Consider the following 15,398-nt stretch of genomic DNA (forward strand, 5'->3'; position numbering starts at 1 on the left):
GTCTAAAGCTAATTGATGATTTAAAAGTTATTGACTTAAAACCTTTTACCTGTTCTGGACTCCGAGAATTCCAAGAAGCCCATCTTTCTCTCCAGTCGGGACCCACCATATCACGAATAACAGACTCCGCTGCAATGGAAGAATCATTTTGTTAATCTGTGCTTCTTATTATTTGATTCAACCCACCCATCCCCCCCCCCCCACTCCAAAAAAAGTGGCACATAATTTGCACAGAAGGATTAATAAAAAATTTGGTTTGACTACTTACTGTCTTTCAATCGACTTTGCAAGGTATCCTCCATAAAATGGATTGCTGCATCCCACTGCTGTTTGTCAGAGATTGACCGGTCTTCTAAAGCATTGTGCTGGATAACTCGCTATGTTAAAAGCAAGGTAATGGTGCTCTGTTATACAATATATACAAATACAAGGAGAATGCATACTAGCATAACACGGTTACTTATAATAGAAAATATATATAACTACTTCTGACATTCACTGCATTATAGTCGGTCAAGCCTATAAATTAGATCTTGATTGACTTAAAGGCAGACTGGATACAATAATCCAGCCAAACACTTTAGAGCCTTAAAGAGGACCAGTCACCAGTTCAAAAGTGGCCACTTTTTGCTTTTTCTTTTATTTCCACTGCTCCTGGGTACTTATTTTTAAATCTGTCAGGCTACGTGCCCACGATGCAGAAATGCTCCGGATTTTTCCTGAGCGTTTCTGCATCTCCCTGGCAGAAAAAAATGCATGCGGATTGTACATGCGGATTGTACATGCGGATTGTACATGCGGATTGTACATGCGGATTGTACATGCGGATTGTACATGCGGTTTCCTGCCAGGGACATGCGGATGTGAAGCGTTCTTCACATGCATTTCCGCATGCGGGTTGACAAGCGCTTTCCAAGCGATTTTAGCATCACTTGGAAAGTGCTTGTCAACTTGGTCACACTATATAAATCCATACAAACGGCATGGATTTATATAGTGTGACCGAAAGAATGGTAAAAAATAAATCTATACTTACCTTCTGATGGCCTCCGGAGTCTTGATTCGCTCCATCCTGGCTGCCGGCAGCTTGTGGTACACTGAAGGACCTGCCATCACATGACTAAATGACGTCAGCACAAGTCCTTCAGTCCACCGCGATCTGCCGGCAAGGGAAGACAAGCACACCGGGGGCCACCAGAAGGCAAGTATAATATTTATTTTTTATTTTATTCTTTTTTTTTTTTTTTTACAGGTTCTATGGTACCTGGGTCTGGAGGAGAGTCTCTTGTCCTCCACACCCGGGTACCATCTGCACACTGAAAAGCTTGGATTCCGCATGTACAGATGCAGTGATGCGTAATCCATGCGTTCCAATGCAAGTCAATGGCAGTGAAAACGCAGCGCTTCTGCAAAATAATTGGTAGTGCTGCGTTTTTTTCTGTAATGATAATCCGCAGCACAAATTTAAGCAGCATGTGCACAGCACATGCGGATTATCATTGGGGAACATGGCAGGCCTTCTACCACGCGTTTTTTAAGCATTTCGGCAGCGGAATTGCCGCTGCGGAAACTCTTAAAAAACACATCGTGGGCACACAGCCTCATACAGCTCCAGAGATCTGGTCCTTTTTAATGAATGCTGATTTTTATTGTCTTTAACAAGGGGGCGTTGCTTGCTTGGTAATAATGCAAAGACCTAAAGACACACTCAGAGAATCTCTTGAGCACCCTTGGTAAAGAACATAAAATTAGCCCTAAATAAAAAGGAACAGATATCTTGAAACGTAAAGTGGAATCAAAGAAAAATACATAGAAATTAAATAACTAGAGGTCAACAGGAATAAAAAAAAAAGGAGCAAACATTGACCACTTTTGACCTGATGACAGGTCCGTAATCGCTAATAATGTAAATAAGTGAAAACATAAAATACCAAACTATCCTCTGCTTGCTCGTTCCACTTATGTCTCTTGATGCTCTCTTCTTTCACTGCCTCCTTTAATTTGTCAAATATGTCATCATGTTCTTTGCCTTTCTGCTCCGTCATAAACCGGGAAAATTCTTGCTGAAGTGTTTCCCACGCCACCTAAGATGGAGAGATGAGGCTAATGAAGGCAAAACATGCTGTCATTGTTCACTTTTCAATGTATCCACTACATCAAAAACATCTCTACTACAATATACTGTTCTATAAAAATGCTTGGCAAGGAACACCCTCCTACTCATCTGTGTCTACATCCTCCATGCACCCAGTAGCACTTTGTATCTGTACTTCGACAGATACTGGCTGGTGACCGGATCATGCATCGTTATGTAAATGCCCTATTTATTATGATGATGGCAGGACCGTACATGACAAGCACTTTCTACCTATTGTGTCCTCCTATTTCCTTATAGATTGTAAGCCTGTGATCAGGGCCCTCACTCCTCCTGTAACTGCTGAACTGTGTGTTACTTTGTGATGTCTTCATATGTAACTGCTTAATTGTTAAGTGCTGCAGAATATGTTGGCATGATAGAAATAAAATTATTATCATCATCACAGATCGAGAGAGCGACATGAAGAAAGATATTCTATTTATTAACCTCCACGGCTTTATTAGGCAGCTGCTTGTCAGTCCACTGCTTCAGCTTGATGTCTACAGTGGTATTAAAAGTTCCTGAGTTTGTGGTCTGCGCTGCTGGAAGGTAAATGTTCTCAATCACATGAGTGGACACTCTTTCCCATAGCGTCCTCTGGAGAATCTCCTCCCTATTGGAAACACATGATTAATTTAAATGAGTCATTTAAGGTCTAGCTCGATGTTGTGGACTCCACAAGCACACTTCTGCTACACACTAAGGATGGTTCCACATGTCTGACATTCACATTCCAAGTAGGGACCAGTCGCATTGTACATGAGGCTCTTGAGCTCAGGTCAGGAGGTCTGCGGCCGGTTCACACAACACAATCCGTACTCAGATCATGAATGTTGTACATGTGAATTGGATTTAACTTTCCATCTGTCTGTAATTAATAAAAGCAAGAGCGTTCAATTCTCATAAAAGCCAAACAGGCCAAATATGGACATATCCAGATACAGCATCTAATAGAGAAACATATCACATTACAAGCTGCAATTCAAGATTACATCCAAACCCAGTTTGCAACTATCTTTAAATATGGCCGTGAGTTGCTGCAGCTGACCAGAGTCATACATATTGAGCAGAGACTGCTTTTATGCCCCACAACCTGTCCACCCATCTCAAATGCTGCCATGCAATTGAACACCACTGGATGGCCCATAGACACACAAAAAACAGGATTTTTAATTAACGACGTACCAGTGTTTTGGAGTAACCTGGGTAAGGCTTATTACTTCATCAAGGATTTCATTTTTGGCTTTTTCAAACAGTTCATGCTAAAAAAAATAATATACGTGATGGTTATTCAGAAAGCAATTCAGAATATCAGTATTCAGTCCTTGCTGTACACCGCCTGCAGTGAAAGTTGTTGAGTGGTTACCTCAAAAATTCAATCCCTGACAACTAATTTCTTTTTGGGTTCCTATGTTAAAGGGGTACTCCGGGGAGATGAACAATTTTTGTACTTTCCCTGTCCCCAAACTATAGAGGTGAGATGCCCAGTGCACTTTTAAGATCTTTATAACCCTTGTAAAGGGTGCTGCTCCCCCTGTAAGGAACAGCCAGCCTGAGAAGAGGGGGCGTGGACACTCTCTGCAGAGAAACAGTTATTATCAGGAGACTGGCTGATAACAGCGGGGAGATGCATACTGGTGTAATGTCCCAGACAGAGGGATGAGCAGTGCAGTGAAAAGTAGCTTGTGTCACACCTGCCCCCTGATAATGGCTCCCTGTCTGCAGTCCGATGTGAGGGGGCCTGGCCTACTCCGAGCTTCTAGTAGCAGCAGCCAGCCACCTGATAATATCTCCTTCACTGTAGGGCTACTAGCAGGGAGCAGGTCACACCCCGACACGCACACACAGGTTTGTGATGTAATGACCCAGACTGGAAGTGGGAGTGCAGTGAGGAGCAGCTCTTGTCACATTGAATTACAGGGGTTATAAAGATCATAAAACTGCACTGACTAGCTCATCTTTATAGTTTATGAGGGCAGGGACAGCACTGTTTTTTTTTTTATCTCCCTGGAGTACCCCTTTAATGAACTGGAGGACTAAGGACCCTGCTTAGCACAAAAGTCATACTAAAGATTGAGTAGATACATATAGTGACTAAATGTGCTGATGTTATAAACATACTATGTATACACTACACCAGTGAGCACAAGAAAATTACCCTGTCAAGTTCCCGTAATCGGGGATAGTTATTCTTCCACTCTGTCTCGAGGTTAAAGCGGGTTGCTACAAAAAGAAAAATGGAAATAGAATTCGATGAGATGGAAACAACACTTTGAAACTATAATTGATAGTTTGCTATATTCTATTCAATCACATGGTATAAATCAAATAAAATATGATCTTATGGCTATTAAAAGTGTATTATTTATTATGCTTTGCTTATATAGCGCCATTAATTCCCACAGTGTTTTACAGACATCATCCCTGTCCCCATTGGGGCTCACAATCTAAACTCCCCATCAGTATGTCTTTGGAGTGTGTGTATATGTATATGTTAAAAAAAACTACAATGACTGCTAGCTACGGTGTAATACTGGATTTGTCTCCATTACTAAGTTTCAAAGAAGAGTGTTAAGTACATTTAAGCAATTTAAATAGTATATATGTTTCAATTACCAACATTGTATAGCTGCCATTTCCCATACACGTTACCTTTAAAAGCATCAGCTTGCTGTTCAACTGAAGCGCGGACCATTTTCCAAAAACAATCCGACACAGCAAGACTTAAATTCTTGGTAGTCACCTGATGAGCCTTAAGCATCCCTTTCCTGGAAGGTAAACCCCAGCAATGTTAAAATACGGATGTGTCCACATATATACATAACATATTAACATTCATGTTGCATGCATGTATACCATTGTACCGTATACAAGACGGAGGGAATAGTAGTGTATACGGCTCAATATCGAGGCACTGGGCTGTAATCTGTATTTAGTAGATCACGCATTGTGATCATGTTAATCTTAATTGTAAAGTGCTGCGGAATATGTTGGCGCTATATAAATAAAAATTATTATTATTAATCAATATACTTCATTTGAACGATGCTTTGGTTTAATTTCAATGGATAAAACAAAGAAATTAATTATTTTTTTCTGCATAGAAAAAAACATGTAATGTTTATTCATCACTGAGACCACGGTGAATTTTTGGTTCTGCAATGTGTGTTCATTGTTAGATATGTGAACAGAAACCTTGTATTATTTTTATCTAATTAACCAGTCACATACCGAGACTTGTTCATTCCACACACCCTACGTATCGCAAGACTTGATTTTAATCTCTCAGATTGGATGTTCACAACTTTGCATATGGCTTATTTTACGACTCAGGCCTCTCCAAGTGTCTAAAATGCATTAATATTTATCATACACAAACTGGGGGTATTAATATGGAATCATAACTAAAGCCTGAATTATTTAACCAAATCCTGTGCTGGATCATACTATTGAGTTTTTCTGGCTTGTGTCAGAGGAAGACACAGAGGATGCATAGGTCTGGCACAGGTCTGTGACTGTAAGTCATAGAAAAACATAGATAGATGTTTGCCGCATAAACAGTTTAATTATAGGTGAAACATATGTGCCTCGCCTGTATTTCCTGCCAAATCGTGGCATTCTGTAATAAAGCACATGTACCCCATCCGCTACTTGTACAGACACCTTAAGTGACACTGATCGAAGCAGCTGTGCAGGTGAAAAGGGTTTTCCTACAAAACTGAATGATTTCTTAAGGAGCAACTGAGCGTTGTTCTGTTTTTCAGCCACTTCACTGCCTGCAGCCTAAAAATAATTGGCAATTAATTTGATAAATTACTATTCAGAATGCTAAAACGTTAACCCCTTCACAACCTTTGACGTACATGTGCGTCAAGGTTCGTGTCCCTGACTTTGATGTGGGTTCGCACAATGAGCCTGCATCTTTACCGGCAGATGATGGCTCATTAATTCGGCCATCATCTGCCTCTAACAAACGTGGTAGAGTGGAGCTTAGCCTGCGGCTGTTATGTTAAGTGCCCACCATGCAGAAATGCTCCGGATTTTTCCTGAGCGTTTCTGCATCTCCTTGGGAGAAAGAACGCATGCGGATTGTACATGCGTTTTTCCTGCCAGGTAGAAGCATTTGTCGAGCATTTTTGCATGTATTTCTGCATGCAGGTTGTCAAGCGCTTTTCCAAGCGATTTTAGCATCATTTGGAAAAGTGCTTGACAACTTGGTCACACTATATAAATCCATGCACCCGGCATGGATTTATATAGTGTGACCAATAGTTAAAAAAAATAATATTAAATGGTAACAAAAAAAAAAACATTATATTCACCTTCCATGACGTCATTTAGTCATGTGACAGGTCACACGACCGCCATCAGACCTGTCACATGACTAAATGACGTCATTGAAGGTCCTTTTACACCATCGCGAGCCACCGGGGAGCCAAGACGCAGTGTACAGGAGACCGGGGGCCATCAGAAGGTGAGTATAATGTTTTGTTTGTCATTTTAAATTCTTTTTTTTTTTTTACAGGTACTATGGTACCTGGGTCTGGAGGAGAGTCTCCTCTTCTCCAGGCCCGGGTACCATCCGCACAGTGAATCGCTTAATATCCGCATGTGCACATGTAGTCATGCGGATATTATGCGATTCAATGCAAGTCAATGGCGGCAATTACGCTGCGATTACGCAAAATTAATGGACATGCTGCGGATTTTTCCGCAATGATAATCCGCAGCAGAAATTTCCGCAGCATGTGCACAGCACATGCGGATTATCATTGGGGAACATGGCAGACCTTCTACCAAGCGTTTTCACGGCGGAATTGCCGCTGCGGAAACGCTTAAAAAACGCATAGTGGGCACACAGCCTAAGTCTGTTAAATGCAGCAGTTAATCTCTGACAGCAGCATATAACATGCGTTGGCGGGGGGTGTCATTCCACCCACCCACCGGTGCGCCGGTGATGTGACCGCAGGTCACCGATGGGTTGCCATGACAGCTGGGGGTCTGCTGATGACCCCAGTTGCCTGTCATTACGATACTTCTAATAGAAAAGACTGACCAGCACATCTAAATCTGTGTGTGTACAAAAATCACTACGAAAAAATATAGCTGCACTCTGTAATGCTAAAAAATGATACATTTAGAAAATCAGAACTGCATTACTGCCATAGAAAATAGGGAAACGCAACATCGTGTACATATGAAATATTGGAAAAATGAAAATGCAATATTGTTATAGAAAAATTACTTTAAAAAGGAGGTACTTTGCTCATAGATTGGCCAATGTATGTGAGCCCAACAGCCCTCGTCAAGGCATACTTCATTGTTGGGTCCCTGTCCTGATAGGTCACCTCTCCTGGGCTAAATTGCATTTTCTTTTTTCCAATATTTCATATGTACATAATGTAGTGTTTAATTTCTAAGGTTGTAATGTGCTTCCAATTTTCTAAATGTATCATTTTTAGCATTTCAGAGTGTAACTATATTACGATACTTCTGTGAAAGCCATCATTTAGCTGGCGTTCATGGGAGGTTTGTGCTTTTAACTATACATAGCAGTGCTAATGCAGACAATGGCAGCGTCAAATCCCCTAAGACTGCCCCCCTAGCACTATTATAAAATATGAAAAAAAAAGTTCAAATCACCCGCCTTTGACCCATTAAAAAAAAAATACACATTTGGTATCACTGCGTTCATAAAAGTCTGATCTATCAAAATATAAAATAAACGAATCCAATAGGTAAATGGCGTAACGAGTAAAAAAAAAAACCTGCCAGAATTATGGGGGTGTGGGAGGGCGGGGGGGTAGTTTGCCGCTGCAACATAGTAATAAGCGGCGATCAAAACATTGTGTGTACCCCAAAATGGTATCGGTAAAAATGTCAACTAAGGGCGCAAAAAACAAGCCCTCACACAAGAACTGAAAGCGTTACGGGTCTTGGAAAATGTTGACACAAGCACTTTTTTTGACAACTTAAATTTAAAAAAAAAAAAAAAGAACAACTATGCATGCTTGGTGTCTGTGTAATCATACTGACCCGGAGAATCAAACTGCCTGGTCAGTTTTACCGTATAGTGAAAATGGTAAATAAAAAAAAAATAAAATAAAATTGTGAAACAGCACTTTTTTTGCAATTTCAACACACTTGGAATTTTTTTTCCTTTCTAGTACACCACATGATAAAATGAATGGTGTAATTCAAAAGGACAACTTGTCTCGCAAAAAACAAGCCCTCACATGGTTAGGAGGACGGAAAAATAAAAGAAGTTACGGTTCTTTGAAGAAGGGAAGGAAAAAATTAAAACAAAAAAAAAAAAGAAAAAGGAAAATCGCCTGGTTGTGAAGGGGCTAAAATATTTCAGATACGACTATTTCAATTTACATGTAAAACCAATTGACACTAATAGTTTAGGTGTCACCAAAGATGCAAATTTAAAGTAGCGGATGTGTTCAGTAATTGTGCGTCTCACCTATACTTAAAGAAGCTGTCCAATGTCTCCGCCTTCGTATGAACTGAGCATGAAGAGGAAGTCAGATCAGCCGCAGCCCAGACTTCCTCTTCATTCAATTCGACAGGAGGCGGGGACAGTGACACCAGAGCTAATTGGGCGACTGGCTCACGTGTCACACCAACCGTACGAGAGCCCGGGGAGCGCGAGTACCGACACCACTGGAACGAAGCCGGCACAGGAGGGGAGTTTAAGCTTTATTATTTTATCAGGGGCAAACACTTAGATCAAGAAGGGGTTGTTCTAGTGGTGGACAAGCCCTTTAAACTACATGGGCTTTCTACTGGGTAGCAATTACAGCCTTGCGTATAAGAATCCATGTGCTGTTTTAGTACATTTCACATTTGGTCAGTATCTGCATCATTTCATTATTTTTGAAAAACCAAAACAAGAAAAAGCGACAAACCGTTAATGTTCTATTTCAGATTTAAGTTTAAAAATACAAATGTAAAACACTGACTAAATCTGCAGTGTGGATGTATTCTTAGACCGTATTCACACTTCTGAATTTGTTCGGCATTTTAAATACACAATTTTAAGAAATTGTTGAAAAGATTTGCCCTGCTATGTTCTGGAAGCACTCCTAGTTTTGGCTAGTGTGAACAAGTCCTGATGCAGAGTTCACATCTCCGTTTTGCTGTTTTTTCTCTCCTAATGTGTATATGCACTGAGAGAAACAAGTCTTTTGCTGCTGATCATTCTTAGGGAAATCAAATTTAATCCCTCCTTGCCGACACACCACGTACTGTCACGCATGGGATCTGGAAGACATACGTAAGAAATAACTGTGACAGCTGTAGTCATCAGCAAAGAAAACTCACTTCAGAAGGCTTGACCCTTGAAAAAACTCCTCTTCATAGTCTTTAATGGAGTCAATGCTTTCATTGGTGTTGCCTATGAAAAATAATACAATATATTTGTGCATTTATGAAAATCATCCTCATTATATTCCTGACATTATATTGCTGAATAATGTCAATATAAAAAGGAAGCGCTTGGCACTGGTGTCACCCGGTGTATAACCTTTTATCAGATCGGACTGCCTCTTATCTTCACTGCAGACCGTGCTCTACTATACGTGTATTCACTGCATTTATCACTACCAAACAAAAAAAGAAAAATTTTTCTTTATTCAATGTAAAACACATAAATGCAAGGTTCATCAGGCTGAGAATTAGGCCCCAAAAAAGTAATGGGATACAAAATGACTGTCTCCTTTCTTGTGCTTCCAGAGCCCTGAAGAGCGTATTATACAGCTGGTCAGGGTCACTGATTTTTTTTTTTTAAATTCGCTATGTATTACTGAATAATGGCTTATCACAAAACTGTAAAAAGAATCAGGATTGTTTTATGGACTGACATTATAAAAGAACATAAATAGTACAGGCATAATGCACCAAAATACCAAGACTTAAAGCCATTACATCCGCACCTAGTACCCAAAACAGCAAGCAGTGTGTCTATTAAAGGAATACTCCTGAATTTATTTATATACACATATACATATACAATAGATATATATATATATAGATATATATATAGATATATATATTTATATATATATATATATATATATATATATATATATTTCATTCTGTCATAGTTATGGCGGTTTGCTTCATAAAGCACTTAAAGAAATCTTGTAATCAAAAGTCTGGTTACTAAATCACCACTACAGGGCTCCTAAATATCTTTCCAAATGGCTCCATGTTTAAATCGCTTCTTTTACAATGGTGTTTCCTAAACTCCAGTCCTCACGGACCCCAACAAATCATGTTTTCAGGCTTTCCTTAGTATTGCACGGGGATGGAATTATCATCAATGCATCAAAATTGCCACAGGTTCTCTCACCTGTGCAATAAGAAGATGATCCTGAAAACATGTGTTGGGGGCCTGAGGTCTAGAGTTTGGGAAACACTGTTTTATAAGGAATGAGGAAATTAAGGGGAACCTGTCAGGTCAGATAACGTTATTATCCTGCAGATATAGGGTTAATATACAGGTTAATAGTGTTATTAAGGTGCGGCATCCAGGAAAAAATTAACTTTACTTCTCCTGGGAGCCGGCAACTTTCAGTCATGTAAGCGTGCTGGAGCAAATACAGTCACAGCACTGAGCGCCGCAGCTGTAAGCACGCTCCAGCACTGACTGACAGCCAACTCTGTACTGATGCGCTGCAAAGCCGGCTATCAATCAGTGCCGAGGTATGCTTAAAGCAGCCACACTCAGTGTTGTGACCGGTAATTGTAAAGCCGGTGGCTCCCAGGAGAGAAAGATCCTAGTTACTTACCAGTAACGGTATTTTACAGAGCCCATGACAGCACCACCTGAGAGAGGGTATCCGCCCACCAAGGACAGGAACCTACTGAATAAAAAGGCGGTACCTCTCTTCCGCATCAGTTTTTGTTTCAGAGCATGAGGGGGCCTCTGAAAACAGGTTAATACATAACCGCCACCTCAACATTTGTAATAAACACCTTAAAAAGTGCACACCATAGTGATAAAGGGGAGGGAATTAATAGGGTGCTGTCATGGGCTCTGTAAAATCCCGTTACCGGTAAGTAACTAGGATCTTTTCCCCTTCTCCCATGACAGCACCACCTGAGAGATTTATAGAGATCAGACACCAGAGGGAGGGATCACTGATTGCAACACCTTCCTACCAAAGGACAGATCAGTAGAAGAGGAAAGGTCAAGACGGTAATGTTTGTAAAATGTAGCGGGGGATGACCAAGTTGCCGCCTTACATATGATGTCGATGGGCACATCCGCCTTCTCAGCCCAGGAAGCAGCTACCGCTCTGGTGGAGTGGGTCTTCAGGTTCTCTGGAACCGGCAGATTGCTAGAAGAGTAGGCTAAGGTAATAGTATCCCTGACCCATCTAGCTATGGTCCCTCTTGTAACCTTAAGTCCTTTAATAGCCCCCTGAAAGGATATAAATAAGGCGTCACTCTTCCTCCAGGCTTTTGTCACCTCCAAATACTGGACTAACACCCTCCTAACATCTAAGGTGTGAAGCTTATGTTCCTCAGAATCCCTAGGATTAAGATAGAAGGAAGGGAGAGTGATTACTTGCGTCCTATGGAATTTGGAGGCTACCTTCGGAAGATAGGCTGGGTCTGGTCTTAAGATTACTCTATCCGTACATACTTGAGTGAATGGATGGTTAACAGATAGAGTCAGTGACTTACACGCACTATGAGCTGATGTCAGGGCTACCAGTAGGGCAGTCTTTAAAGTTAGGATTTTTTATGAAACTTCCTCTAAGGGCTCGAAGGGAGGTTTGGTTAGTGCCTCCAGAACCAAATTAAGGTCCCAAGGAGGCATCCTTGGAGTAGGAATAGGCCTGGACCTATCACAAGCTTTAATAAACCTAATGATCCACCTATTCGCCGCCAAGTCATAATTATATAATGCCCCCAGAGCTGATACTTGTACCTTAAGAGTACTGGTGGCTAGACCCATGCTTAACCCCTTCTGGAGGAATTCTAGTATGGCCCCAATAGGAACCCTCCCTTTGGCGGACTGACCCGAGGTAGACAGGAACTTAGCCCAGGTTCTACCATAGATCCTAGTTGTTACCGGCTTTCTACTTGTCAGTAGGGTAGTAACCAGATCCGGAGAAAACCCCCTTTGTGTCAATCCAGGCCGTCAAATGCAGGCCCGATCTTTGGGGATGACAGACTGGGCCCTGCCTGAGGAGATCTGGGATGTCCGGAAGAACCCATGGATCTGCTTGGGACATGCTCTTCATCCAAGTGAACCATGGTCTCTTGGGCCAGAACGGGGCGATCAATATAACCCTCGCCCTTTCCTCTCAGATCTTCCTCAGGATAGTAGGGATCAGTATTAAAGGGGGAAAGGCATAGGCTAGAGTAAAATTCCAAGGAATCTGCAGCGCGTCCACCGCAAATGCCCCCTCTTTTGGATTCAGGGAGCAAAAGATTTCGGTCTTTCGATTGAGTCTGTTTGCAAACAGATCTATTTGGGGCTGTCCCCATCTGCCAACAATCTGCTGAAATACGGCTGGATTCAATTCCCACTCTCCTTGTTTTAAGATGTGACAACTCAGGAAATCGGCCTTTACGTTCTCTTCCCCTTTTATATGAAGCGCCGAGAGCGTGAGCAGCTGACTCTCGGCAAACCTGAAGATCTGATCCGCTACTAACATCAGAGGGAGAGACCTGGTACCCCCCTGATGATTGATGTAGGCGACTGTCGATCTGTTGTCTGACATTATCCGGATGTGATGACCCCCAAGAACAGGACTGAACTTTATTAGAGCATTTTTGGCTCCCTCATGTTGGAAGAGAGACTTGAGTCGCTGTCCGACCAGAGGCCTTGTACAGAATGATCTCTTAGGTGAGCTCCCCAGCCTTCTGCACTTGCGTCCGCTGTAATTGTATCCGACACCTGGAAGGTCCAAGGAACCCCCAAAGATAGATTGACTGGAGATCTCCACCAGTCCAGGGAGTTGATTACAACTTCTGGAAGAGATATTTTGCCATTCAGGCGACCTTTGAGCCGCCTGTCCGCTGCCAGGATCTCTTGCTGAAGACATCTGGAATGGTACTGGGCCCACTGAACCGCCGGGATGCAAGATGTCATTGTAGCCAACAGAGACATTGCCTTCCTCAGGGTCATGGTCGGATTGCGGATAACCCGAGATATTAGGGATCCGATCTTCAGCTTCTTTTCCTCTGGTAGAAGACAGGTTTGGTTTTCTGAGTTCAGAGACCCAGGAAAGACTGGACCCGCTTTGGTTCCAGCCTTGACTTCTCTAAATTTAACAGCCAACCCAGGCGTTTTAGACTGGCCATGACGTCCGCCAGGGCTAGAGCACAGAGTTGTCTTGATCTGCCCACTACTAGGAAGTCGTCCAGATAAGGGATGACAAGAATATCTCTTTCCCTCAAGTGTGCTGTGACCTCCAGGATAATTTTTGTGAAGACTCTCGGCGCCATGGAAATGCCAAAGGGAAGAGCTGCGAACTGAAAATGCCTTACGTGCTTGCCGAACTGTACAGCCACCCTCAGAAACTGTTGATGATCTGCCAAGATCGGGACGTGGTAGTAGGCGTCCTTCAGATCGAGGACGCACATATAACAGTCCGGAAATAGCATCCTTATGGCCGACTTTATTGTTTCCATTTTGAACGGCCTGTAGATTAAATGGTTGTTCAGCTTCTTCAATTTGGCAATGGTCCTGAAGGAGCCGTCCGGCTTCTTTATTAGGAAGAGTGTTGAATAGAATCCCCTTCCTTGCTCGGGTGCAGGCGTTTCCACCAGAACCCCCTTCACAAGCAGAGAGAGAACTTCCTGCTGTAAGGCTATCTGCTCCGCTAGACCCCTGGGGGCTGAAATTTTGACGGTGTTCCTGGGCCTGCTCTTGAACTCCAATGTGAGCCCCCTCCTGATTATCCCTAAAATCCAAGAATTGGATGAAATTTTCTCCCAGGCGGGCAGGAAGTGGGACAACCTTCCTCCCACCTGGGGGGGGGGGGGACTTTCACTTACGGGCCTTCTTATTCTCGGAGGAGGGAACCCCGAACATGAAGCCTCTGTTATACGGCTTCCTGTCTTTCCAGGTACCTTGGTCTCTAGGAGCTTTACTGCGACTGTACTTCCTCTTCCGAAAGGAGCTTTTAAACTGGGAACAGACACAGTGGGAAACCCATGTTTTTTGTCTGCGGCCTTATCCAGGATGTCATCTAGACCTTTGCCGAACAGAAAGTCCCGCTCACAAGGGATTGAGCATAGCTTAGTCTTTGATTGCACATCCCCTGGCCAGCTATTGAGTCATAATGCCCTACGAGCTGCATTAGAGAGATTTGCAGACCGGGCAGCCAGCCTCACTGAATCTGCCGATGCGTCTGCCAGGAATGCAGCCGCCCCCTGCACAAGAGGAAGGTCCGACAAAATCTTCTCCCTTGAGACATTCCCCCTAATCTGGTCTTCCAATTGTTGAAGCCAGATCATCATAGATCTAGCGGTGCAGGTGGCTGCCACCGCCGGTTTAAGGGCCCCTGCTGACGACTCCCAGGCTTGTTTAAGGAAAGACTCCGCTTTTTTTATCAAGCGGGTCTTTCAAGGCCCCTAAATCCTCAAAGGGCAGAGTGGATCTTTTTGAGGACTTTGCAATGGCCACATCAATCTTAGGGGTTTTGTCCCATTTAGCCGCATCCTCTTCCTCAAAGGTGTATCTCCGCTTAGAGGAGGAAGGCAGCTGACCCTTCTTCTCCGTTTTTTTCCATTCCCTTTCTATAAGCGATTTGATCCTCTCATTAACCGGGAATGTGCGTCTCTTCCTCTGGTCCAAGCCCCCGAACATAACATCCTGGACTGTTCTGGGAACTTTGGTATCAGTAATACCCATAGTCATTCTGATGGCTCTAACTAGTCTCTCAGTATTATCTACCGAAAAACAAGGCCTACCCCCCTCATCATCATCCGAAGATTCCGATGATGATGAGGAGGGATTAGAGGAGGAAGGCAGTTATCTTGTAAACCGGGACTCTACAGATTCCTCTGATTCTGAGGAAACTAGCTTCTGCTTCTTCTTCCCGCGTGAGGTTAAGCTTTTTAAAGAATCCCTGACTTCTGTCTGGATCAGATTCTTTAATTCCATAGAAAACCTGGGGGACTCTTCCGCTATGATTTTCTGAATACAGTCCGCACACAGGTTTTTGACGTAGGAGGTGGGAAGACTGATTTTACATAAAGCACACTTCTTGTTTTTACTCTTAGAGCTACA

General features: G+C 42.7%; 1 protein-coding gene across 10 annotated transcripts in view; it reads right to left on the reverse strand.

Moving 5' to 3' along the window:
- The window catches only part of OPA1 (OPA1 mitochondrial dynamin like GTPase), a 126,898-nt gene that overhangs the window by 58,087 nt on the left and 53,413 nt on the right, over window positions 1-15,398 (reverse strand). For all 10 annotated transcript variants that reach the window (XM_073675069.1, XM_073675067.1, XM_073675068.1 and 7 more), the window contains 8 exons: window positions 9,467-9,539; window positions 4,790-4,905; window positions 4,296-4,360; window positions 3,323-3,399; window positions 2,585-2,750; window positions 1,932-2,084; window positions 269-377; window positions 50-129 (listed from right to left, as the gene is read on the reverse strand). In XM_073675069.1, coding sequence (XP_073531170.1) covers window positions 50-129; window positions 269-377; window positions 1,932-2,084; window positions 2,585-2,750; window positions 3,323-3,399; window positions 4,296-4,360; window positions 4,790-4,905; window positions 9,467-9,539 — 839 coding nt within the window. The remainder of the gene's footprint in view (window positions 1-49; window positions 130-268; window positions 378-1,931; window positions 2,085-2,584; window positions 2,751-3,322; window positions 3,400-4,295; window positions 4,361-4,789; window positions 4,906-9,466; window positions 9,540-15,398) is intronic.

The sequence above is a fragment of the Phyllobates terribilis genome, unplaced genomic scaffold (assembly GCF_046119375.1).
Source record: "Phyllobates terribilis strain yellow unplaced genomic scaffold, ASM4611937v1 Scaffold_3__8_contigs__length_932513732, whole genome shotgun sequence".
NCBI lineage: Eukaryota > Metazoa > Chordata > Amphibia > Anura > Dendrobatidae > Phyllobates > Phyllobates terribilis.